At 42.6% G+C, this 25,534-nt stretch overlaps 6 protein-coding genes across 6 annotated transcripts; 1 reads left to right on the forward strand and 5 right to left on the reverse strand.

Moving 5' to 3' along the window:
• Positions 1 to 442: 442 nt before the first annotated feature.
• Positions 443 to 3,641, reverse strand: EAF02_006837 (uncharacterized protein; the record flags this gene model as incomplete). The annotated part of the gene is made up of 5 exons (XM_038902885.1): positions 443 to 748; positions 788 to 1,889; positions 1,949 to 3,157; positions 3,200 to 3,503; positions 3,563 to 3,641. 5 exons carry the CDS (start codon positions 3,639 to 3,641, stop codon positions 443 to 445), a joined length of 3,000 nt encoding a protein of 999 aa, XP_038757206.1.
• Positions 3,642 to 4,487: 846 nt separating this feature from the next.
• Positions 4,488 to 5,071, reverse strand: EAF02_006838 (uncharacterized protein; the record flags this gene model as incomplete). Its single annotated transcript, XM_038902886.1, is given in 2 exon segments — positions 4,488 to 5,016; positions 5,028 to 5,071. The coding sequence occupies 2 exon segments, from the start codon at positions 5,069 to 5,071 to the stop codon at positions 4,488 to 4,490; spliced, it is 573 nt and encodes a 190-aa protein (XP_038757207.1).
• A 405-nt stretch (positions 5,072 to 5,476) lies between these two features.
• Positions 5,477 to 7,125, reverse strand: EAF02_006839 (uncharacterized protein; the record flags this gene model as incomplete). The annotated part of the gene is made up of 3 exons (XM_038902887.1): positions 5,477 to 6,737; positions 6,814 to 6,982; positions 7,038 to 7,125. The coding sequence occupies 3 exons, from the start codon at positions 7,123 to 7,125 to the stop codon at positions 5,477 to 5,479; spliced, it is 1,518 nt and encodes a 505-aa protein (XP_038757208.1).
• An 800-nt stretch (positions 7,126 to 7,925) lies between these two features.
• EAF02_006840 (uncharacterized protein) lies at positions 7,926 to 11,409 on the reverse strand. The gene is made up of 5 exons (XM_038902888.1): positions 11,151 to 11,409; positions 10,970 to 11,093; positions 10,727 to 10,915; positions 8,594 to 10,676; positions 7,926 to 8,545 (listed from the first exon to the last, which is right to left on the reverse strand). Exons 1-5 carry the CDS (start codon positions 11,158 to 11,160, stop codon positions 8,456 to 8,458), a joined length of 2,496 nt encoding a protein of 831 aa, XP_038757209.1. The 5' UTR covers positions 11,161 to 11,409; the 3' UTR covers positions 7,926 to 8,455.
• A 108-nt stretch (positions 11,410 to 11,517) lies between these two features.
• Positions 11,518 to 14,008, forward strand: EAF02_006841 (uncharacterized protein). Its single transcript, XM_038902889.1, has 4 exons — positions 11,518 to 11,951; positions 11,998 to 12,456; positions 12,511 to 13,172; positions 13,280 to 14,008. The coding sequence occupies exons 1-4, from the start codon at positions 11,776 to 11,778 to the stop codon at positions 13,651 to 13,653; spliced, it is 1,671 nt and encodes a 556-aa protein (XP_038757210.1). The 5' UTR covers positions 11,518 to 11,775; the 3' UTR covers positions 13,654 to 14,008.
• A 1,945-nt stretch (positions 14,009 to 15,953) lies between these two features.
• Positions 15,954 to 17,975, reverse strand: EAF02_006842 (uncharacterized protein; the record flags this gene model as incomplete). Its single annotated transcript, XM_038902890.1, has 1 exon — positions 15,954 to 17,975. The coding sequence occupies one exon, from the start codon at positions 17,973 to 17,975 to the stop codon at positions 15,954 to 15,956; it is 2,022 nt and encodes a 673-aa protein (XP_038757211.1).
• Between the last annotated feature and the right edge of the window lie 7,559 nt (positions 17,976 to 25,534).

Raw genomic sequence — 25,534 nt, forward strand, 5'->3', positions numbered from 1 at the left:
GTAGTGAGATGTACTGCTCTCAGCTGCAACCGATAGAGTGAAACAGGCTGCAACTTTGCAGGACAACAGTCAGATGCCAAGCAGAGTTTGAAGCGAGTGCTGCTGAGCTCAGTAATTATGAAAAGAAGGGTGCATGTTTTTCATGGACTCGAAGTTGAGCACCAAGATGCGAAGATAAGGTCTGAAAGATGTGATTTCACCAACGTTTGGCAATTATAGCCGGCGCGAGATGTCAGTGAAGTTTTCTAAACAAGTAAGTTGGGCTTAAAAAACATTAAACGAGGATTTCGAAATGGAGTGGAATTCGTCTGCATGTTTGGGTGTGTGTATGGTCTTCAATTTTTGTAGATACGTTTCTGCTTTTTTGGTTACTTGTTGACAGGATATTCATTGCTTTCATACAACCTGCCGTCTTTGATATCCAACTCTCCATGTTAAAACTCTAATCCAACGAGTGCTCATCATAATACTCATCATTTTCATCGTCTACATCGTCTTCATTTTTGCCACCATCATCGTCTTCACTCTTATTCTTCTTGTCCATCGCCCCACCACCATCAATAATATTCTTGTTTGCGGCTCCCAGCTTCTTACTGTCGTTGAAAATCTCCTCTACTACTGCTTGGAACATTCGGTGATCCATAGTATTGGGGCCACTTCTTTGCAAAGCATCCTCATCATCGCGACCATCATCATTGCTACCATCATCATCCTTTTCTGTGTCGTCATCCTTTTTTGTGTCGTCATCCTATTTGAAGCCTTCGTCCCATTTTCTTCCCATCTTCACCATGTCTCTGACGCGTCCCGAGGTCGACAAAAGCGTAGCCCCAACAATCATCCATAGGTCTCTTCTCATAAGCGCACACTTCCATTCCTTATTCACCATCTGCTCAATGATCTGTTTCGGCATCCATGCCTTTGTTTCCTGCTTCTCAATATCGAAGTTCAAAGTCGACCACACAATAACATCCTTGGCTCTCCAATTCTCAATTTTCTGCGCTGTGTCTTCAGATCCGTGATCATCGACGCCATTTTGCCGGCTTGGATCAAAAAACGGACGCAGACTGGGATACAATTCAAGAGGGAAGTGGCCGCTGGGACTGCCATTTGGTGACCAGAAAAGGAGAACGAGGCATGTTGGCTGGAAAAACGTCTCTGGTAATGGCGAGAGATCAAATGTGTATTCGTGGATCTTGTCGATGGGATAGAGGAGGTTTGGATCAATGCGGAATGGGAGAAGAGGAGCAAAGAGAGTCGCAAGAGTTTTCAATTCTGGCACAAAAGGCATGATACAAAGTTTCTTAAACGGATACTTTAAATCAACTTGATCGGGTCGAAGTGGGACATTGCTTGGTGGTCGAACATTAGTCTTGAGCATTCCGGCATCTTCGAGCAGTGGGACTAGGACTTCTAAAAGCCAATGAGCAGGATATCCTAAACAATAAAGATGAGCTAGTTGACGAAAAAGAATCGTAAGATTGAGCGGCGAATAGATCATATGATTGTTGTCTGAAATGAGACGATGATCAGACGTCATAGGAATTGCCAATCTAAGGAAAATTCCATGAAACCACCTCTTCAGATCATCACGAGAAAGTCGGGCTTTCACCTGTTTTGAAAGCGGTACAGACTCAGTTGGCTGATTCCAACAGTAATATGTGTAGTTGGCGAGTGGCACAGGCTCACGTCCCTTAAAAGCAATACGCACACCGGTCAATTGTTCGAGCATCTTCTCGCTGCTTACAAGTTGATACTCAGAAAGAAATTCATCCATGTTGCGGAAAAAGGGGGAATTTCGCAGGCACACACTGCCCGCACGACTAGTAGAGTGGCGGGCGAGGAGCGGCATTGCATGAAGGAAGGTTGTTAAATGGCCACCGACATAATCACTATATTGTAATATTAGACTTTTTGCATTCATCTATCATGTTAGAAGGAGTGTACTCACGGTATATTGCTCAAGGATATCCGGTGATAAAGCGATGGGAAGTCTTTTGGGCGCGGATACCCAATATCCTCAGTGTCCAGTGCCTGACTCTGAGTGGGATCATAACGGAGACCAAAATGGATTCGTTCAGCAACATCAATGTAATCACCCTTTACTATCTCTACCTTCAGTCTACTACCCAAAAACCTGATTGCGCTTGCTGCTTTCGCAAAAAAAGGCGCAATATGTTCGAATAAGTGTGGATACTGTTCCGTGGGTGGCAGTTCCTCTTTCAGCTCCACCCACAGTCTCGAGACCAGATTAAATGGATCAAATCGCAAAAAGACTCTTGGCTCCGGATTTCGAATATCTATATGCGCATCCCAATCAAGCAGTGTCGGGTTAAATACCCAGTTATCCGTCATAATATGGGTCATGAAAAGCCGCGATTCTCTTCCTTTAGGATTGTGCAATGCTTTGAGGCTCAAATCCGCCAATTTTGGATCATGTTTCTGCATTGCTTGCAGGAATGGCAGAAGGAATCCCGTTGCACAATAGAGGTCTCTCTCCTTGTTGCAGTATGGCCCAATGTGTTCCCAATATTCGGCACTCTTATTACTGTATATAGAGTCATCCATGGTGCTTATCGTAGATTCCATGACTTCTTTAGCGGTAAATACGTTCGCTACTTTGCCTCCAGATACCCAATTTTCGAGCGCTTGGATGTAGGATGGGAGATCTGCTTCAGACAGATAAATCCATTCTAATGGCTGTTGGGCATTTCTCAGACATCTTAAAAGCTCTGCAATAACTTCTTGCAGCTGTTCATTGATCCATTTGGGCATTAAACATGATGCGTAGATGAAGTAGATTGTGTTCAAGATGTTCACCAAATCGAACGTTTGTTCTCTTTTGACCTGGGAGAGCTTATCTAGAAGAGAGAATATGATGAGATCTCTAGCAAGCGCATATTTGTTGATATCATTCAATGTGAAGTGATATCGACGTTTTGGTATCTTTCCCTTGGCTTCTTCGTGTGCGATACTAATAAGCGATGCTAGGAAGTGTCTAGCGTCGCCTAGTCCGCTGTTGAAGAATGATATGGTCTCGCCGGCAGGAATTTGTAGCGCAAGGGATTCGTCGAAGAGGGATTTGGCATTGTCATGACCGACTGTCACGTAGTCTCCAGCGGATCTCCTGTGACGCATTAAATCCATCCACTCAACCAATCTGTAAACAATGGAGATGGAGATGAAAATCCAATCCACTTACATTGAGGGATGATATCGTGCAAGTCGCTCCAAGATTTCCACCCTGCGTTCTTTCTGCATATGAAGAGGACATTCCGGCAGGTTGTTCTCGGCTTTCCTGATTCTTTCCTCCAAATCTTGAATGTGCTTTGTGAAGGCACTATCCTTATCGCCAGTGGCTGCTTTATTCATCAATTGAATAGCTTTCTTGGCAAATAACACGCACATTTTATATTGGCCACTCTCATAATAAGCGGAAGAGAGATTTCGAAGTGGCGCTGGATCATCTTGGGATGCTCGAGCTGCTTGCATATATTTATGGATCGCTGTTTGAATATTTAGATTCACGCTTTTACATATTTAGCCAGAAGGAGAAACAATTTACCGTTGACGAAATCCCGAGAATTGTACAGTTTATTGCCTTCCTCTCGCAAGCTTTTTGAGAGATCTTCCGGAGAAGACATTTTTGATGATTGTGAAGGTTGTAGGCTTGCAAAATGAGGGGGGTGATGAGAGTATCTAAACCAGAAACGAAAGAATGTCCAAAGTGCAATAATTTTGTATCTCGCACTTGTAAGCCACTTAGTGAATAGCCACGTTGGTCAATCACTGTAAATATCAAGGAAACAAGCAATTGAATGAAAGACAGCAAAGATGAAGCGGAAATTTGCAGTTTGATGAATGTTTGTTCATATGCAGCTTGGTCCAATAATTCTGTTTCAATCTTCATTTAATGAGTATCATCAAAGCAGCAAACATTCATTATTGTGGTCTTGCTGGTTCCAACCTTAAGTATGACAATGTACTATACAGATATCTTATATCAATGCAGCATTCTTTAAATTTCCATATATATGCTTTTAAATTTTAGAGATCAATTTTTCAAGTCAAGCAATCAATGAGATCAACAGCTTTGAAGCCAAATAATTGAATACTGAAACGAATTAAGAATTTTCAAGTTGAGGAGTGGTCCATCAGATCGTGCAGCCACTTTTGTCACTGGAAAGTAAGCAGCGTTTACCCATTTTTCCTCTTTAAAAACTGTACCTTTTACTGCAACAGGGCCATAATTAACAGTCTCTCAAGTATCAACTCTCCATTAGCCAAATCTCCACCAATCCCTTTCCATCTTTTCAACAAAAGCCTCTGGCATCCATGCGCTTACAATGCTATTCACTCCATAATATTCGACAGTAGTCCAAACTGTTACTCCCATTTTTCTCAAATCCTCGATCGGAGTACCCTTCTATCTTGCATCTTTCTCATCTCCCCAGCTAGGATCAAGTAGTTTTCTCAAATCCTTTAAAAATTTAACTTCCAAGATCTTTCCACATTTCTTTCAGAACATCATAATCGTAAAAGACAAGTGCAAGATTGAATATACGCATGGAGTGCGTTTGCTTCAGAAGAACATTAGTTAGGTGAAATTTGTACTTGAAGATGGTATTCTCTTTTGGAATGCCAGGTAGAGAGGGCAAGGAGAAAGGTAGCAAGGGCTCGAACAGTCTTGCGAGGGTCCCCATCTCTTGAATAAATAGCAAATTACAAAGGTGCTTTTCAGCATGCTCGCGTTTCACTTCAGTGACTGGATTTGGCGAATGACGAGGCGGGTGGGCTGTAGTATAGACTTTGTCTTCGAGAATGTTTAACAAGGCTTCAGACATCCAATGAGAGAGATAGCCGATGCTACGTAGATGGGCTATGAACCGAAATATGATGGTAAGAGTCAGAGGCGAGAATATTATTATAGCCGACATGTTTAAGTCTGAAATGTATTGTATAGCAAGGCGGAAGAAAAAAGTATAGAACCACTTCATAAAGGGCTTCCGGGAAAGTAACCTCGAAATTACCGCAAGAAAGGCTTTAATAATCCATAATCTATATAGTTGGCCATTGGCTATGTTTCCTCACCACGCGACAACACCGTCACAGAGGTAAGTTGCTGGCCATCTTGGTGTCAGTAATGAGTTGATATTCAGCCAGAAAGCTTTCCACATCATCGAAGGCGAGCGTATTCCGTAGACAGTTTGATCTAACAAACCTGGTCGGTCGTTGTTTCAAGATTGGGGAAGCATAGAGAAATGTGGAAAGCTACCCGCCTACATAGTCACTACAAAGATTGGATCAGTCTGGACTCTCGAAAAACGATAAAAGAAAAAAGCTCTCGAAAGAAAAGCATTGAAGGATCATAGTAAAGAAATAAGATTGAAACCCCATACATTGCTCAGAACATTGGGTAATGAACGCGCTTCAACTGCGGTCGGAGTAAAGTAAAAGTGAAACAAGAAGAATGGGATACTCACGGTACGTTACTCAAGTGAATCCGGTCATACAAGACTGGGAAGTCTTTCCGACGAATTTGTTTCGATGCTGTGGCGTCTGATGACTGTAGACTATTCTCATCGCGGTACAATCCGAATCTTAATTTCTCCGCAAAATCCACATAATCATCACACAGAGCTTCAACCTGAAGACGACCACTGAGGAATTTGATGGAACGAGCTGCATCTTGAAAGAATAGAGTAATGTAATAATATAAAGAGCCAGGAGTCTTTTCTTCCGAACGCAAGGGTTCTGATGCAGAGCGAGAGTCTATTAAGTCATGGAAAGGATCGTTGGCAAGGCCAAAATCATTCTTGTCCTCCAGAAAATCATACCAATCGAGATACATTAGGGTTGTATTGAAACTCCAGTTTTCACGCAAATGCTTTTTTAATGCTGCATCGCTTTTTCCTGGATTACTGCCTCGATTTTGGAGTAATGCTAGGATTGCAGGGTTGTGGTTTCGAAGAAGTCTTGTGGGAGGAATGAGAACCGCTGTAGCCCTGTAGAGTTTATTTTCTTTCTTGAAAGCAGTGGGCACATTTTCATCGCCACGTAACAATGGAGGTAGTATCATCTTATTTCGGTGCAGTTGCTCGATTACTTTATCTACTGCGTTGGCAGTGGTGATGCAAGTCAAAGCTCTGCCCTTCCAGTCTTCCAGAGTTTGGATGTATAAGCAAAAGTCCTCCTCACAAAGATGCATCCAATTCAAAGGCTGTGTGCTTAACTGTAGCAAAGAGAGGGCTCGATCGATGGTGCGATATAAGTGATTGAAAGTGACGCGGGGAATAATGATAGCAATAAAGACATAAAACAAAGTAGATAGAATTTCTTCAGCTTTCTCGGAGCTTGGCTCGAGGTTAGAATATTCTTCCAGCAACATAGAAATAATCAAGTCTCTTGTAATAGTATTGTGGCTGACATCGACCATGGTGAGATGATATTGCTTTTGCTTCAAGTGGTGCTTCTTTTCAAGCTCAGAAATGTCAATGATTATTTGGAGTAAATTACGTGCATCGCCAATACCAGCGAATAGAAAGGAGACATCATTAGATACAGGTTCATTCTTGTCAATGGTATGATCAAATAACGAAGCAGGCTTATCATTGCCGACACAGCAGTATTCCTTGGCAGTAGCACCGTAGAAGAAATTCGTCAGATGAGTCCAAGAATTTAGGAGGGCTTTTACAATGTTGGCCGATAACGAGGAATTTTTCAAGAATTCGTGGGTCGAGCTTGCAGCTGCTTCAGTTCGGAAGATTCAAACGAATTTATTTCTGCCCTCTTTATCCGTTGTTGGAATTTCTCTACCAAATCCGTATTCTCATTGTCCTCGCTTTCCCCCAAGATTTGAAGAGCTCTTCTCGCGCTTGACGATACATTGGGTATTCCCCAACTTCGAAATACGCCGCCGATAAATCACCAAGGGGTGTGCAATTGTCCGGTACAAGATTGGCGGATTCTTGATATTTGGCTATAGCTTTTTTGAAGTCAGACACCATGACCAGTAAGCCAATCAAATCGTGATACCATACATCGTAGGAGTTTGCCCGATTTGTACAAATCGTTTCCTTGTCTCAAGATGTCCGCCTGCTCCACTTCGGATAATGTGATAGATGTCATTGTCCCTGTCACCACTGATTCTTTGCTTATCTTTGCATTTGATGCAGCACTGCGTGGTCAAGAACAAGACTGATTCAATTTATAAGATTCTTGGGAAGCCAGAATTGATCTGAGACAAGTGTAAGAGCGTTGAATCCAATGTTTTGTCAAAACTCAAATCGGAAGTGTATTTTAGATAAGTAATATGTAGAAATCACCGCGACTGGTATCAATTTTTGACTTTTGAGGAAGGCGCAATACGGGTTCCTCTAGTTGTGATAACGAGAATGAACCAACAACCCGCTCTTGTCACTTATAATTTAGACTATAAAAAGGCACAATCTACCAATTCATGTTTAAGATAAGTAAAATTCGTTTCAATTGATACTACTTACTAGGTAGTCACTGACAGATCACGAAGAGTACACTTTCAATCAATTCTCGATTCTCGGCAACGAGAATTGAACCCACACTGGTATGCTTGGACAACTCAAAGAAAATTCTTAAATATGAGATCAACTCGATCAGCCATTATAACCCAAAGGAACAATTCGATCCTTTTATATGATAAATGACTCTCGACAACGGCCGATTGTTTCCTGGTTGGGGAAAGTGTTTGTCTTAGAAAAAACACTTGTTCCTTTAGCTTTCTTGTTGTATTTTCGATCTTGATTCTTGATAGAAAATTGCCGCAAGAAATCTCTAATTTTTACTACACACCACCTTAATTCAAGTTAATGTAATAATTGGCTTCATATCATCAGATTAAATTCAGTTATATGATTTTATCGATACAAACATTGTTAGTTAAGTTTAAAGAGCGAGTGGCATATTCATATTGTAGTGTCATGTGCTTTTCCCAGACCAAGAACTAATCGGCCACCAACGAGAGCCGGCTATTAGCACTAAGGGGCGAGTTCCACCGAGATACACTAGGTACCTAGTCACCTGGGAGGCTCGACATTGAAAAATGCATACTCATACTTGATCGGCTGTTTTTCAGTATGTCAAGATTAGGTGAGATCTTACAACAAAAGTGTGTTTCACAATTCGAAAAAGTAAAATGTTGGTGTGAATGTCCATTGAGCTTTCCAGGCTGTTAAAGCGAGAATACGCCATCAACCGGGCCCTAAATCAGAAAACGTACATCGAAACAAGTTGGTTCAAAGTTCATTGGTTTTAATAAATAGTCTCCATTGTATTCTTTGCCGCCCACGTTACGAGCTTCCAGGGCAGGCTGATACCTGGGCGAACATAAGTAGCGCCACCGACCAATTACTTCATGCGGTACGCCGAGTAATAATAACAATTCATAGATTTTCTAAATGCAGTTCGGTTACTTAGAGCCTCACTACCTTGGCTCCGACCAATCTACCTGATCCGTAACTTGTCCCGCAGTTGGGTGCGCATAAGAAATCTTTAACCTCAGTCGTAATGGTGGCTAAAACAATCAGTAAATGGTCTGTGGCAATTTGTCAAGAAAACTTACCCCTTTGCTTCCTGTAATCCTCATTGATTGTGTTGCTTCTGCCCCGGGTCCCAGATCAGAGCTTGACATAGCTTGTAATTGGAGTTTTTGCGTTTTAGGTACTGCAGCTTGTAATGCCACTGCAGAGAAAGATTGATGCATGGAGGAGTTCTTAAAACGAGCCAAGACTTGCACTAAACCTTCTGCATTTCGTTGGAGTTGCAATGTAATGTTAAGATCATTTTTGTCGTAACATGGATGGGTTGGGATTGAAGGAGCTTGAGGTGGAGGCGAAGATACACTAGAGAAAATATCGTTTGAAGGAGTTGCCGTAGCAGATGGGGGTTGTTGAGATGGAGTGCTACCAAATAGGTCCATAATTGAACTCATATTTGACTGTTGAGCTGGAGGTGATGTAGGTTGAGATGAATCGGTGCCTCCAAGTATGTCTGCTAGAAGGTCTGCATTATTTTGAGAACCGCTATTAGCACCTCCAACACTTGCATCAGGCATTCCTCCGTCTCCCATTAGGTCAAACAACAGATCCTGTTCCGCTGGTTTGACAATTTTTGACTTCCTGTTAGATGCTTTACTTGGTTTCTTGCTTGCCTCTCCCAGAACTCGGGATTCTTCCTTAATCTGTGGTGGTGGCATTTTTTCCAATACACCTTTTCTGATGGAGTCATAGCTGAATAAGTTGCCATACTCTACCGCTCGCTGTTGAACCTCAATGTCGAGGTTCGTGGAATTGTTGGACAAGATTCGTCGAATCCGATCAATTTGTGCAGGGTCTGATAGACGTGTACTGAGCTTCATCAAGGATGTGACAATGTATTCGGTTGCAATTTGAGTGGCATAACTGCTGTTAAGAATGGTTGAAAACAAATCAACAACTTCATTCTCTTTAACTTCTTGGACAAGTTCCTCTTCCTCGTATTGTCCACCACGAAGTAAAGTTTCTCCGTATTCTCCAATACACCAGGCACCGGCCAAAGTAAGACCTTCTTGAGTAATGTCCTTTTTCAAGCTAGTATAGAGCTTCTGCACCGCATAAGTTTGTAATTCAGGAGTGGTGGCAATAAGCCGAATGAATGAAGATAGAATTTGCTCTTTGACGTAATTTCCTGCTAAAGTCAAGACTCTTAGCATAGTATCCACATGCCATCTTTTGTTTGGCGAGAATCTGTCTGCTGCGATACCAATTTGGCTGGTCATGATTGGCTTGAACTCATTATCGGCAACTTCCAAGAAAGCAAGGAGTTCCCTAATAAGTACCCTGACATTGCTTTCATTGATGAGAGTGAAACTTAAATCTAATGCACGCCGCCTAATACTGATATCAGGATCTCGAAGACATTCAAGTATGGTATTTCTATGTCGCTGAACTGCGTTTGGCTCAATTGCGACCACTTTAATGAGTGTGTTCAATGCCACATATCGAATATTGTTGTCTCGATTTGAGAGGAACTTTCCAAGGATATTGACACCAAGTACTCTCAAACCAGAATCAGCTTCGATATCGAGGATAGTAAGGACGGCCTCGTATAAAATAGAATTTCCAACGTTCTTTGAAGAATCTGTATTTGTAGCAACTTGGGCCAAAATGTCGTTGATTTGTTCACTTGTTTCTGGATCTCCACGGCCAAGAACTCTCAACAATTGTAATATCTTAACTTGTAAGAATGGATCCGTAACGCCAGTGACATCATGCTCAGGGGCATAACCGGAACTAGCCAATCCCTTCAGCGTTCGAACTAAGCCGCCGCTAAATGGTCTGAATTTCTCCACGATTCCCTCCTCTCCTCCTTCTGCCTCGTCCATTTCGCAGAGATTTGTTACTAATGTAAGACCGCACAACAAAACACCATGATTTCGATCCGACAGTAGGTTTGCGGCCTTTTCGAGGAAATGTTCTTGTAAATCTGGTACTTTTTTGCATATTCTCATGGCACATAATGCAGCCTTGCGACGAATATAGGGGTTGGCGGTAGAAAGAAGGGTCTCGATTTCAGGAAACAAGTCTCGAGACATTTCGACCGATGCAATATTTCCCAGGGTACATAGAGCCAATCCAACGATATATTGATTAGAGTGATTGAGGTCACTGTGTTCGAGTCAGCTTCATGGCTCCATGAGTCTAACAGTTGCGCATACTTCTTCAAAGAGTTTGTAACCAATGTCAGTACCTCCTGATTTTCGTCCAGTAGAAGCATTGTTCCCAAATAACCCAATCTCTTGTCCGCAAATCTTGGAGATGCAAGAAGTTTGAGACATTCTATTTGGCCAAAATGTGTTCTCTCACCCAACGTGAATAAGTATAATAGCTTCGCTACATTGTTTCGTCTGCCAATCCAATACGTCAGATATGTTCAAATAAACAAGCGGTGACCTTCCTACCTGACATTATGATCACCACTCTCTTCACGAAAACTTGCTCTTATCGCAGCACTCTCCTTTTGTACGACTGCGCGCTCATCTGCGATTGTTTTCGAAGCTCGCACATTGCGAATGAATTGCTTCACTGTGTATGATGAGCTTGGAAATCGAGGGGTATGGGGCATCATTGTTTATTACTTACATGAACTCATTCTGATACTGTTCAAGGCCCAAAATGGGCCAAACTTCTAAAACTTCCCAGCTCAAGAGATCACAAGTTTTGCTTCAAAAAAGGAGCAGGAATAATAAAGTGATTGAATAGTCGTTTTGGTTCTGAGGTGCCTAATTGGTGATGCAAAGGCCACCATACTTCGCTTGATGTCTTGATGTCTTTCAGGATGCATCCCCTAAGCTCGGTCTAGTCCGCATACGTGCTAGTAATGGGTGGCGCCCGAGGCTACGATTAAGCCTACTGTGGCTCGGTATGGCCCCGGTGCGTATTTAATACGCGGGTAAGGCCGCTGGTTGAACGGGTGGGAATATAACCCACAGCCTCGAATATCATCATCCATGGATAATGGATAAGCAATGAATCAGTCAATCTGGTCAAAATATTTCTTATTCTAATGGTTGTATATGAAGGAAATTGGAAACATATCTAAATTGAGTTCCCCTTATGAAATGACATATTCAACTGAGTCCATAAAAGTTGCCAGACCCTTTCCAAACTTTGATTGTTTCAAAAGGGGCATTCATAAGGAGCTTCATTCCCCCAATCTCTGCGGCCAGTTTCACTCAATTTCTAAATCCATTTCAATACATACGAGATGTCTACTTCTGCGGATGTATACACCAATGGGAATAGTCATGATCATATCTTGCGTCCCAGACCCCAAAATAGCTCTAACCCAACAATTGTTCGAACAATAAGTGAGGAGGGGTTATTACCAGTCAATAATTTTAAAGACTTCTCTGAAGATGGTATTTCTACAGGCCCAACTAGGTGAATCTTTCAAATCAAGTTAACTGCTGTATCTAACATGAAGTAGTGGACGTACAACACCTGTTCCCGAAGATGCACCTCCCTCCGTTCAATCGATGTTCTCTGCGAAGAGACAAGTCAAAGCAGAGCAGAAACGTCGTATTTTCCCTATAATCGAATACACCTCAAGAGTCTCGCACTTAGATCCACATAGTGATCACCATGATTTCACTGGATTTTACATTTTGTTTTGGATTGGTCTTGCTATCATGGCAATCACAACGATGTTGCGAAATATCAAGGATACCGGTTATCCCATGAGAGTGGAGATTTGGCAATTATTCACAGTAAAGGTTTGGGAACTTGGGGTCGCAGATGCATTAATGGTCGCATCTACATCCATAAGTCTTCCCCTTCATAATTTCTTCAGAAGTAAGACAGGTAAATCTTTGGGGTTTCAATGGACCAGAGGAGGGATGGCCATCCAGAGTTTATACCAAATTATTTGGATGGCATTTTGGGTTTCGTAAGTGTTTTTACTGCATACAATAGTGAAGCGCAATGCTGATATGTAGTATAGCATACCATTCCTTCGAGATTGGACATGGACAGCTCAGGTTTTTCTTTTACTTCATACTATGGTCCTACTTATGAAAATGCATTCATATGCATTTTACAATGGTCACCTTAGCGAAACCGAACGACGATTACAAGAGCTTGACTCTCCAGCAACTGCTTCAAAAGCACCAGCATATCAATATCCAAGTCCAAGTCCAGGTCACAAGAGAACAGCGTCAGAGATCAAAGCTCTTACTCAGACCAAAGCTGACGAGGTTGCGAGTCTTAGGGAGGATTTAGCTCTCGAATTGACGTCTACCATGGGCTCGGTCACATACCCTCGGAATCTCACGTGGTACAATTATGTCGATTATATTTTCTGCCCGACACTCTGCTATGAGCTCGAATATCCTCGCACAGCAGGTATAGTCTGGTCAGAATTGGGATACAAAACTCTTGCTACGTTTGGTGTCATTTTCTTGCTCACTATCACATCCGAAGAATTCATCCATCCCGTTATGACCGCATCGGCAACGAGACTTCAAACTGTAACCTCGTTTACCGAAAATGCCCTCGTCGTTGCTGAATCAATCAGCTTACTTCTCTTTCCTTTCATGATTACTTTCCTTCTCGTATTCCTGGTAATTTTTGAATTCGTCCTCGGTGCATTTGCTGAGATAACTTGTATGTACAAAATTTCAACGACCCTCTTGGCTTACCCCAAATCTATTTGCACCTCAGTGCTCCCCTTTCCTTGCGCGCTGTACTGACAAGTCTCTCTAAACCCATAGGCTTTGCAGATCGCCACTTCTACTCTGACTGGTGGAATAGTACAGACTGGATGCAATTCTCCCGCGAATGGAATATTCCTGTCCATCACTTCTTCCATCGTCACGTATATCTCGGCTCTCGCTCGTATATTGGCAAAGGGGGAGCCACTTTTATAACTTTCTTCATCAGTGCCATTGGCCATGAAATAGTCATGGCTTGTATCACTAAGAAACTTCGAGGCTATGGAATGGTACTACAGATGAGTCAACTTCCTATCATTTGGTTACAGAGTAGACCGTGGGCTAGAGGGAAGAAGGTGTTGAATAATGTGTGTTTTTGGTGTAGTATGATATTGGGGTTGAGTGGTATGTGTAGTTTGTATGTTTTATTGTGAGACAGGGAGGGGGGTGAGAAGAGCAGAGTTTGGCCCCGGAAGAGTGGCCATTTCATATACCATTAAAGGGGAAGGTGTATTATATGGGAGGCGTCGTTGGTGACTGGCTGGTGTGTTGAGCCTCTATAAACTGCATAGATGGGTACCAGAACGTGCACTGCTTAGTCTTATAATTTTCTTTGACTCATCACAAGTTAGATACCACAATTTTCAATCATCGTTTCTTTTGCTTTTCGTTCCCTTTGTCCGTTACATTTCTCATCACGCGCGATTACATAGATCTCATCACAATAGTTTGTATATGGATTCATACCGTATCCGAAATGTATTTAAACTTTATACATACTACTCGCTACCATCAAAACGATGCAATCAAATCACCCAACTCCACATTATGATTTTCAATACGAAGAAATTAGTAAAACACAACCCCAACTCTCAACTCCCCAAATTCCCATACTGCATAATTCATCAAATCTTCTTCTTCTTATCTTCCAGCCTTTCGATATTCATGCTCACAATACCATCCATTCGATCGTTAACCAAAAAAGACGTCAAATGCAATATAGTTCAGATGCCTATGCAATAAAAGTGATCAAGTTCAATATAATTCACTACCTAGTCCTATTCATCCATCTCATTTCACCACATCTCATCTTTCACATCTGCATCACTCACTAGGTACGAACAGCCCTCTTCCCTACTCTCCTCCCCAAATCCATGCGCTCGCAAATTTCTTAGCGATGACAATGAAGATTCTCGGGAAAACATCAATTCCAACATAGCTAGCTTGGATGTGAACGAAAAGTACCTACCTATTGAGTTTCAAATTCCTTAGTTAGGTAGATACTAGGTAGGTACCCATCAAGGTAGATTCTATCATTCACTTTTCATACTGTCCCATCTCATTCACTTCCACATCGCACAATCTCATCACAATCCACCTCATACATTTCTCTACTTCATCTCATCTCTCTCGAATCTTACCGCATATCCATCTCTATCTACCCATGTAGGTAGATATATCCCAGCACTAGCATTAGCAACGACATTCATTCATTCCGTTCCAAACAAGTAGCATTTGCTCCAAAACTCTCGCTCTATTATTCACTCGATCAACTAATTTCGCTTCTCTTCCCTTGATTTCCTCTTTCGAGTCCAAAACTATAAATACATTTCGTACATAATATAACAAATGTTTTATATACTCCTCGCTTCCACATCCATCTTAAACCCCCATCCCGTTTTTCCCGAATCTCCTCCTCGTCGTCCTCGTTCTCACTTTCCTTCTTCGTCACACTGGTCCTGCCCACTCATAGAATATTCAACACCTCCCACGAGCCTCTGACCTCACTTCGAAGTTCAAACTATCGTCATCGATGGCACGGTCACATTCAGAGCACAAAGCACAAAAACAATCATTATTTGAAAACTTGTAGAATTCCATTCATTCATTCAATCATATCTCATATCTATCATTCCAACCATCGTCAATGGCCATGTTCATCAATCAGCACCCAGGTATTTAGATCACTGGTCTGCATGAATATTCAATCATATCCTCATGCCCTCCCTTATCAAATCTCTCTTCTCTTCTCTTCCCGCTCTCTTCCATTGTTCAACTCCTCCCAAGTGAACCATCCCATATACCATGCTCCTATCCGTCCATGCACTCTCGCAAACAAATGCCACAAAACTCAATCAAATCATCTTAAGTCATCCTGTCCCTATATGTAATCCATCAATTTCACCTATCCTCCTCCTCCGCCACTCACTCACTCATCGCGAGAATTGCATAGTAGCAATGTAATTTGCGTATCAATACCCAATCCACCCAACCCATCCAATCAGAGGTACCATCCGGTCATAAAACTACAACAACGATGAATAACTAACTCGATCCAATGCAATAGCAAAGTTCAGACTCCTGTAGCGACATATCGACGAGAGAGCCAAAAGCGAAAACCAAGAAAGAAGAAAGATTTGTAACAATTTCTTTTCTCAATTTTCTCGGCTAGATGTATCAGAGAAAAATTCTCTTGTCTTCTCGATCCGATTAGCTGGCTGCATAGCCTGTCTGTTTTATTGCATAATTCATCGTGTTCGTGTTATCCCCGTGAAAAAAAAGTAAAAAAAAACACAACCAGCAAATACTGTAGAAAGAAAAGTGGGGAATCATCATGTGCTGCGCTGTCGTTACTGTATAAAAAGGCGTATTGTGTTTAAAAAGTCGGTGTCGATACAAGAAGAGTAATTTATGTAACAAATTGTAAAAAGAGAAAAGCTTGCTGAGTAAAAGCTTAGTAGACCGATTCACGACCACGAGCTGTGGCATAGGGCGTATATTCGCGATGATTTCCCGATTCGGTAGCTCTTCTATCGACATAATGCGTTCCAGACGAATAGACAATATTGTCGGGTGTGATTGGAGCAGAAAAGTTTACATTGTATTGTGGTGGATATCCACCACGACTTGTGGCCCGAGCAGCCTCTCGAGGTTTGGGTTGGGCATTGACAACTACGGGTTCAGTCGGTTCGGGCGCAGATGTTGGGTGATATCCCCGTGACCGAGATCGCACCTGACGAGAAGCACTTCCACCACTTCGTGCCAAAGGAGGACGAGTGGTTCGACGAGGAGATGGACTTCGAGGTCGCGTGTAAGCAGCATCGCGGAGATCTGATCGATAAGTAGAGCCCTTGAGTTCACTTCGCCCATTACTACCAATGACGTAAGTTTTGGTAGTACCAGAAGGCTCAGGAGCTCGAGGCTGTCTAACATGAGAATATTGTGGTGTTGGTGATGGCGACTCAGAGTCAGATCCAGAATCAGAGTCTGACGCCGGATTTTGAACAACCCGAATTGGTCCACGACCTCTATCCCTAGTGTCTGTCTTCGTACCCATGCCTTGTGTAAATGTAGCTGCTCTGGTAAATGTAGGTGGTGGAGGTGGCTCTCGAGGATACTCCGTCTTTGATCGACTAGGTTCCCGTCTACCCGATCCAACTCCAACTATCGGTGGCTCCGAATATTGTTTGTTAAGGGTAGGTTTCGTAGGAGGTGAAGTTGAGGCGGTATTCACATATGGTGACTCCCTAGTCGAGCGTCTACTTGGCTTAGGCGTATCTTTACTTTTCGAAGGAGTCTCTGCAGAACGGCGTGATGGTCGTGCTGCTGATCTTCGTGGTGTTTCATCATCACTATGATTTTCATAAGCAGCAGATGGGTGTACTTTGTAGTGATTGTTATATGGTGTAGATGATGGTGCAGCAAATGTTTCTGCTCGACGCATAGTGGGCATTGCAGGTGGCGCTGGCGCAAATGGCACTTCTGGTTTAATATCCGACTCTCTGCGTGAAGCTTGTACATAACGTGCAGCATTTGCCATATGATCCTTCCACTTCTCTCCCATCGGCGAGTCTTTCACCTCTGGAGGGTCTCGTTCTCGTTCTCGCTCTCTTTCCCGTTCCCTCTCTCTCTCCCTCTCCCTCTCGCGTAACTCTCGTTCTCGTTCACGTTCTCTGTCACGAAGCTCCCACTCTCTGTGCTCCCGTTCTTGTTGAAGTCGAGCAGCAGTTTCGGCCCTCAATTCCTCTGTCCTTCGTGCGGCTCGTTCCGCTTTTCGTCGAAAATCATCCCCACTGGATTCGTCTTCAACATATGTGCCTGGACGCACTTTCTCTTCGGTGCCACGTCTCTTCTCCTTGTCGCGAGACTTCTTTCGATCTCCGTGATCACGCTTAGCTTCCTTTTCCATCTTCCGTCTCATCTTCTCTCTTTCATCTTCTTCCTGTTGTCTCCTTCTTTCTCTTTCATCTCTATCCGAATCTCTAGTTGTTGTTTTGGATCTCCTAACAGATGGTCTCGGAGTTTCTTCGTACAAATCCTCATAAGATCTCGGTGGCGGTTTTGAATACACATTTGACTCTTTTGGTGGCTTTTGTGCAGTCTTTGGATACGAGGAACTGTATGTTGACGGTCTAGGTTCTGCGGTCCTAACATTGTATTCATAAGTTTTACTAGTCGAAACTGGATTCGAAGTCGAAGTTGAAGTTGCAGTTTTGCCCAACTCCTCTCTCAGCTTCTGCAGTTTGACTGTTTGGTCATATTCGGATCTTCTTGATACATCACTAAGTATTTCATATGCTTCTTGAACTTTTTGAAATTCATCGACCTTTATTGCCTTCAATTGAGGATCTTGAACCTTGTCCGGATGACACTGGAGAACAAGTTTCCGATGTGCTAATCGAATCTGAGGTAATGTCGCTTCTTTATCAACACCGAGGATTTTATATGGATCTGTAGGGAGGCGTGGCGAACTCATGGCGAAAGAAAAATGGCGGTATTAGGTTGAAGTAATGAGAGATGGGAATGTGCGTAATGTATTGCTCGTAAATTGCAAACCTTCGTGACTGATCTATTGCATTGTCGTCGAGGAGCAAACGAAGAAATCGATGGAAGTGATCTGCTATGAGAAGTGAAGATAGAAATCTATTGACTGCAATGCGAAAGTTGTGTAGCTGATTATATTAAAGAATGTTGTAGAAAGGAAGAATGTTGAGAGGATTCAAATCTGAAAAGAGCTGAAAGGATTTACTATTCAAATATCGGTAGGGTAATTGTTGATATGCAAAGGATCCGAATGGTATTGAAGAGAAGGTAATTTGTCAACAGAGGAGTTGAGAGATGTTTGGAAATATCTTGGATCCGATCTTTCCCAATCCTTGAAAATCTTTGGGAGTCCAGGTTCTGGGAGGCTTGGATGGGTTGAATAGTGAATGAGGTCACGGATTATCCCGACTGGGTAGCAGGTACCGTACCCCGTTAAAATTGCAAATTACCTATGGGATGAAAACGGGCTCCAACCAAGGGACCGAGATGCGAACCACGTGGAATAGTAAAGGCAAAAGACAAGGCAAAACTAAGGCAAAATTGAAAGGTCGAAAGAAGAGGCTGGAATTGATTGGTGATTGATTGAAGATACCAAGACGATGTGAGATCCCAAAGGGTGAAATCTTGAGTCAGCAAGGCGCAGCGAAATCAACGGGAGAGCGGAAACCAGTCAAGATCCCGTGAAACCAGCGAAGAAGAAAAAGAAAAGTCTTCCGTAAGCTTGTGGCGATTTGTAACCTTCTTCAAGATTGTTCCAAAAGGAATTGAATGGACAGAATGGAAATGGAGCGGTAGAGCGAATGATGTGTACAAATTTGGCTTTCGGGTCGGATGTATACAGAGAATGGTTCCGTCCGGTGGTCGTCAGAAGTGAATACGGAGTATTCGTAGCGAAGAGGAGCAGTAGTAGTAGTAGAACAGTGGAAGTGGAAGAAGTAAATGAAGAGTGCGGTTCCCAGGTGTGAAGTCCTGACAACTCTCGACGATATATCGTACTGGGATTGGATTGGATTGGATTTGAGATTGTAGTGATAATGATGTGAGGTGATGTAAAGGATAATTGGTATTGACGTTTTGTTCTGTGCGAGTACTCTATACACAAGGTAAAAAGTAAACACACCAAAACGAAGGAACCAAAAAAAGGAGGAGAAAGGATTCTAATGGTTCCTCAATCAGGATATATGGGAATGACAGTAAGACTGAGGATTCGAATAGATTCCCAAAGAATGCCCTGGTGGATTGATGCGGTCCCCGCCTTATTGCTCGTAATGGCAATGGTAAGAAGTAATGCTAAGTAAGTGATACTCCGCTTTCCTGGTTCAACTGGCTCAAAGCAGTGTAAGAACAACACGAATGAACGTATCGTATCCTTTGTTATGGTATTGAATGGGTCCAAGAATCCGGTCTCTCTAGTAAAACAGTATCATTTGTCTGTCAAGGTACCAGGCTCAGTATAAACGGCAACCGCAGTAAAAGGTAGGCATGGAGTATCAAATAAGGATATAGGGCGATATGGGGACAACGAGGCGGTGAATCGTCGTCCTGACGATTACGATTTGCGAAGGAAATGGCCCAGCCGGGGCATCCACTCCCTGAAACTATTCACGAATGACAGAACGAGGTTTCTGTAGAATGTTGTAATCCTATAATTGAAAAAGCTTTAGGCCGTTCCAAGTTATGCTTGTCAGAATTTGAATTAGTCGATAGCCTTAGATATTTTATGATTAGTCGAACTTTAAAAGGGAGTATCCGTTCGATAGTCGACAGATGGTTGGATTTAACTCTATTGGTAACTCTGAAGCATTCAGTGTCCCAGAACTTCAAATCAACGTCAACATCAATAGGCAATGGGCCAGAGCAGACAAATGGACCTCGCTGCCTTGGTCTTGGTACGATGAAAGTTGAATATGACGCTGATTGATTTGACTTGACTCGATTTGATGGGGGTGATATGATGGGGTGATGCAAGCGGGAGAATTGGAACCATACGATACGACGCTGAGTCCTGTATGATATGTATGTATGAGACCTGGAGAGAGTAATGAGGTAAGCCTGGCCTGGGCTAGATATTAGGAAAAGATAGCCTGGTTTTTTTCTATCGAATGGTAGAGAATGGAGTTGAGTTAAGTAGAGCCTGGCGTGAAGATATCAGAGTCCCCACCGCGGAAGAATTCAAAAGACGTCTCAATAGTGGTAGTAGATCTAGCAAACCAACACGCGCCACAATGATACTGATCGAATAGAAGCGGAGCCAAGTCGTTGAACGGGCAATAGATGCAGCACAGCTTGTTTGAATATTGTAACTTCGTCGGGTATAGGCTCAAAAGTGGTTATTATTTGGTATCAATTCAGCTGGGTTGGTTGACATGTGAGGTAAAAACATCTGAGACTCATGGCCACCAGGCATCTTATGTCGGCAAAATGGTTATAGTATCTATGAAGTATTCATACTAGATATGTGACATTTCCACTTTATTGTGGCTCAGAGTCAAGCATTCATCTCCATCACCAGCCTTAAAAGATCAGTCCATTACCGCATTCAGAGTCACTCATCCAAAATCAAATAAATAAACAATAATGGCAACCCCGGAAGGAAAGCAGGACGTGATCGAAAGACCTTTCAGTCCATTGGTGATAGATGAACCAATAAGAGGCTTCAAACTAAGTCCCATCAAGGACTCATAGTGCATGAGACCACCACGTTTCTACTGCACGCTCGAGTAACTCGAATGTCACTAATGAAGTAGTTTGTCCACAGCTAGGTTTTTCCAAGCTACGGCTAAGCGATGTAGAATTCAGTCATCAGCTTAGCCTACCGAGCCTACCTAATTATAAAATCTTTTTACCGCCGAATACAACTGTGATTATACTTCAAGTAGCCGCAAAAGAACATTTCCCGACCTCCAACCTTGAGCATCTAGAATGTGAAAGGGGGGTATAGCTAACGTCAGATATACCGGATAAAGACAGGTACCAAAGTTACTGTCAGCACACCCTTCCATCCAATCCCCCCCTCTTTTCCTGATCCTCTGAACGGACGAATAGATCAAATGGAACGTCGCTTGCATCAAGGCCCAACTTACTGTATCTGTGGCCCCGGCATGTTAAAATCTATCAAATTTGTATGGTCCATTTTTGATCTCTTTTCTTACCAAGTGAGAAATCGTCAGTGTTTCCAGAATTTAGAGGTGCAGAGGTGTTCCTGAGCCGAGACCTCAGATTATCAATTTCCTGCTGTGTAATTATAATCATGCAGACGCCCATGCAAAGATAACCCTCATCTGCCCCATTCTGTACTGGAAAGTACAAATCATCTCTCTTCTTCTTCCCACTTCCATTGATAAAATAGCTTTTCCTAGCATATCATGCATTCTCATGCATTCTCATGCATGTACTTATGTACCTCGAGCATTAGTTTGGCAGGTCTTAACGATCATTGATGGTCTCCTTCCCTTGGTTTCCATATGCCCCACTGATTGATCACTTGTACAGAGTACACGGTACAGCAGGAAATCGAGAAATATCCGAAGCTTCACCTCGAAAGAAGTCGGAAGCTAAACATGGCAAACTCTATCAGGATCTGCGAAAGGATTTCAAACAATCAACAATATCTGTACCGCCTTTGGCGACAGATCTCCCGCACATCAGAGGCACATACATCATGTACTAAGCCAAACCAGGGCATTGCGGGTTAATTGGCACCAAAATGGGGTCGCAGAGCTCATGACCTTTACTTAGGGACACTTCCCTAGTAAGTAGTAGGTCCATCTATCAAATTGCAAAAATTCGCCATCATCCTAGCAAACACATTTTTCTGCTGACAGTTGCATTTTTCGAAAGTCCGATGGTGCTCCTGCAGTTAATAATGCAAATGCGATGCGAGGACTTCCTTGTCCTGTATCGGCTGCCCCGCCATCCAATCTGAGTTGACTTCCCATAGCTTTTGTTTCAGCCAAAAGGCATCATACATTTTGACGCGCTTTTTTACCCCTCAGTTCCAACGATCCCGATGAATATCCATCCCCCCGCCTTTACTCATATATTCACAGATGCCATTCGATGAGAAGAATTTGCTTTATATGGGAACTTAACACAGTGATGTGTTTGAGAATCGGGTCAAATTACCAGTTCCAGTTGCAGTGTGAAAAGTATTGAGGCCAATTGCAGAATGTTAGGTTTATGTTCTAATAAGTTCTAACAAGTATGAAGTAGGAAAGGTTATGATGGAGAAAAGAGGATTTGGGGTTCACTCAATTGGCGAGATCATCTGAACTTTTTCTTTCCTTTTTTTTACATCGTGATTCACATGAAAGGGAAGGGAAGAAAGGGTCCGCTTGACAGCGGACATCCCGCCCTTGAAGGAAAGAGTTTTGACTCCATACTGAAGTCTAACTTTCTAAGACTATATAAACCACGGCGGGACCTCGGATAAGAGGGGTGACTTTAGACAATACCGATAGCCAGGTAGTATTCATCAATATTTATCAATATTTGACAATCCTGCTACGAAGGAAGTACCTCAACTCTTCGAGTACATACTAATGTCAATTGTGAACTGTCAATTAATGAATTGTCAATTCTCATCCAAACAATCCTAGGAACAATAATATCACAATACGGGGAAGAATCAAAGACAACCTTTTGCAATGGACACTGCCTATCTGGGCATTCTCTAATCCGCCAATCCTTCAACAACATCCCTAGGTCATGTTAAACGCATTTATGATATGATGATTGATCATTCAGGTCAATCGAAATCCTTTGGCACCACGTATTCAATACTTATCATGCTTAACAGCGTTCATGGGCCTTTCATTAGACCACAACCATCGCTTAACCAAGCAAAAATCCATTTTGTGGCCAATATCAGGCCTATATCTCATATGTGTACAAGTTCTCATCCAGTAAATTTTGATTATCCCCAGCCACCATTACTTTATGCCATTCACACAAGCAAACATACAGCTAAACAACACATCAAACTCATTAAACTTGGATTCGATTGACAAAACATCAAAATCCTTCGTCGCCTTGGAAGTCACTCCACTACCATGATGGAAATCCACCAATTTGGTTTATTCTCCAACCGCGAATACCAAGATATGACGATGTCTCTTTCGATAAATCGATGAAATCGATATATCTCCTGATCGGCCCCAGCTAGATCATTCTGACAGTCGATGGCCATGGGGTCGTCGTTGATCCGGGGACTCTGTTTGTTTTTAGATTGATACCCGAATTCAGATCACGTTCATTGATATCCACCTTTTCTTATCCTCTCGACTCTCGAGCCTCTTACGGTGTAGACTCCACTTCCAAGTCAGAGGACTCTCTATCAACTCTAGGATCCCAAGTATTCGATTGCGTCAAATGCGCAGGAAGGAAAAATATACTTCCCTATCATCCCACTTCATTGTCCCCACTATGTATACTCGAGGACCCATATCAAGACACCTAAGATCCTGTCACCGTGTCACGAGCCTTTTCACATTTACCCCTCATGTTCATCTTGAAAGGTTCTCATTCTTATTTCTGTGAGTCAGTACCTGATCAACATCAGTAGTACCGATTTACTTGAGACTTTCATGTACGTCATTCCCTTTTCCATTGAAGCAGCCAGTGCGTGATCATCGATGGAAATAGTCTGTTTTCATGTTGCTGTAAGATTCACTTTCTTGGCCTTACTTGGGCGTGCAGCGGCGGGCATACAAAGTCAAAATATTACATGCCTCCAGCCGAGCCATAGTGGTGGGGTGTGAGAACCAATGATACAGTACGATTCTTCAATTATCTCTCCTTTACATTGATGTCTTGACATATCAGGAATGATATGCTTCTCAAGTCCTCTTGTCGAAACTTTATTCTTAATAATGCACATCACGAAGGCTGCAGAAAATAGCCCCACCCGCTCTTTTCTGGAACATTGTACGCCCGTCAAGCCACTCCGAGAAGTAGCTGGAGTCAAAATCCCAGCCCTTACTTGATCTTGCTCAACGTTTATTCCCCCTGGTCTCACAAGCCGGGCGTGTAAGCCAATCTGATCCGCATCCTAAATAAGACAGCGCTATTGAGAAGTTTGAAACTTATCCTAACAAAGTTCATCATCACACAACATCAATAATCACAATGTTGGTATTCATCGTCAACTAAATCACGAGACAATTTGGAAGAGCATCATTCTCTTCGTTGTCTTTTCTCTCGTGTCCATTTTATCTAGTTTTCTATTCAGTTGTTGCTCTGCATTTTGACGCAAGGGATCTATTGCCTGAATACGAGCAATCATAATGCCACGCTGTAAAATTGTATACTGCAGTGCGTATAACATTTTGCGCATCTGTGGTTGCACGGCACGAACCATTTCTGCCTGCACGTGTAACAAGGCTCGGTGTAACGGGTTTACCCATCCACGTTCCAATGTAAGACATGGCAATCGTTATCAGAAGGCCCATCCATTTGAGGCCCCCCAATGATTTGTGTTGTGGAATTTCTCTGTGAACACAATCACACATGTTGTCACAATCTACTCGGTGATATTCAACCCCGGCGCTTGGGCAGCCTGGTTTGAATGTGGCGTCCGGAGCACAAGGCTGGCTGTTGTGATGATAGGTTGGGGAAAACACGGTCTGGATCACAACTTGAGAAAAATTGTTTTCTTGGGAGTGATCCCAGCATATGTGTGTCTTGAAATGGTTGGGAAAAGACTATCCGATTGTGTATGTTTTCTCCAAAATTTCACTTGAGCCGCATAGCATCGAATGAAACTATTTTGAGAAGTGTCTCAACGAGTGAAATTATTACCAAAGTATGCTGCATCACATGGCAATATATGGTTCTCATGCACAAAATAATTTTGCGCTACTTAATCTCTCCGCGGCTTCACTAAACGCGCAGGTTGTCAGAGGCACAAACAAGGTCGATGCCTCCACACTGAGACCCGTTTATGATGTTCACGATAAGGAGCTCCTTTTACGTTATGGTGCCTACTTTTTTTCAGAATGAGAAGTATTGTTCCTGCGTGATAGGAATATTCAAGCCCTTCAAATTCGAGCCCAATACATTCAATATTATTCAACTTTCAAGCTGAACAGTATCAGCTCGCGTAGTGACATACACCAACGCTTCTATACCTGGATAGCCGCGCTGAAACCCTGTGATGGCATAACAGTTGGTCGCTCCAAGGTCCCCAACTGCCGAATACAGCATTTATCGAGGATTGACAAGTGCCGGGAACTGCGGAATGTAATGCAGGTGTCTCATAATATTAGTCTTTGTGCTATTGTGCCATTACAGTTACCGCTATCACATCGGTGTGTTCAATGGGCTGGATTGACGCTTTAATGTTTCAACGCGATCTAACATTCAGAATTACTTTAACATTTCAGATCATTTGAGTGTTCTGGTTGGATTTAGGTATTTCAAGTGCTCCATTGTCGGGACACAGTCCGAACTATTAGAAACTCCGCATTAGATTAATTGGCATTATTTTGCTGT

This window comes from Botrytis sinoallii (genome assembly GCF_014898435.1).
Source record: "Botrytis sinoallii strain Bc 23 chromosome Unknown BSIN_011, whole genome shotgun sequence".
NCBI classification, from domain to species: domain Eukaryota; kingdom Fungi; phylum Ascomycota; class Leotiomycetes; order Helotiales; family Sclerotiniaceae; genus Botrytis; species Botrytis sinoallii.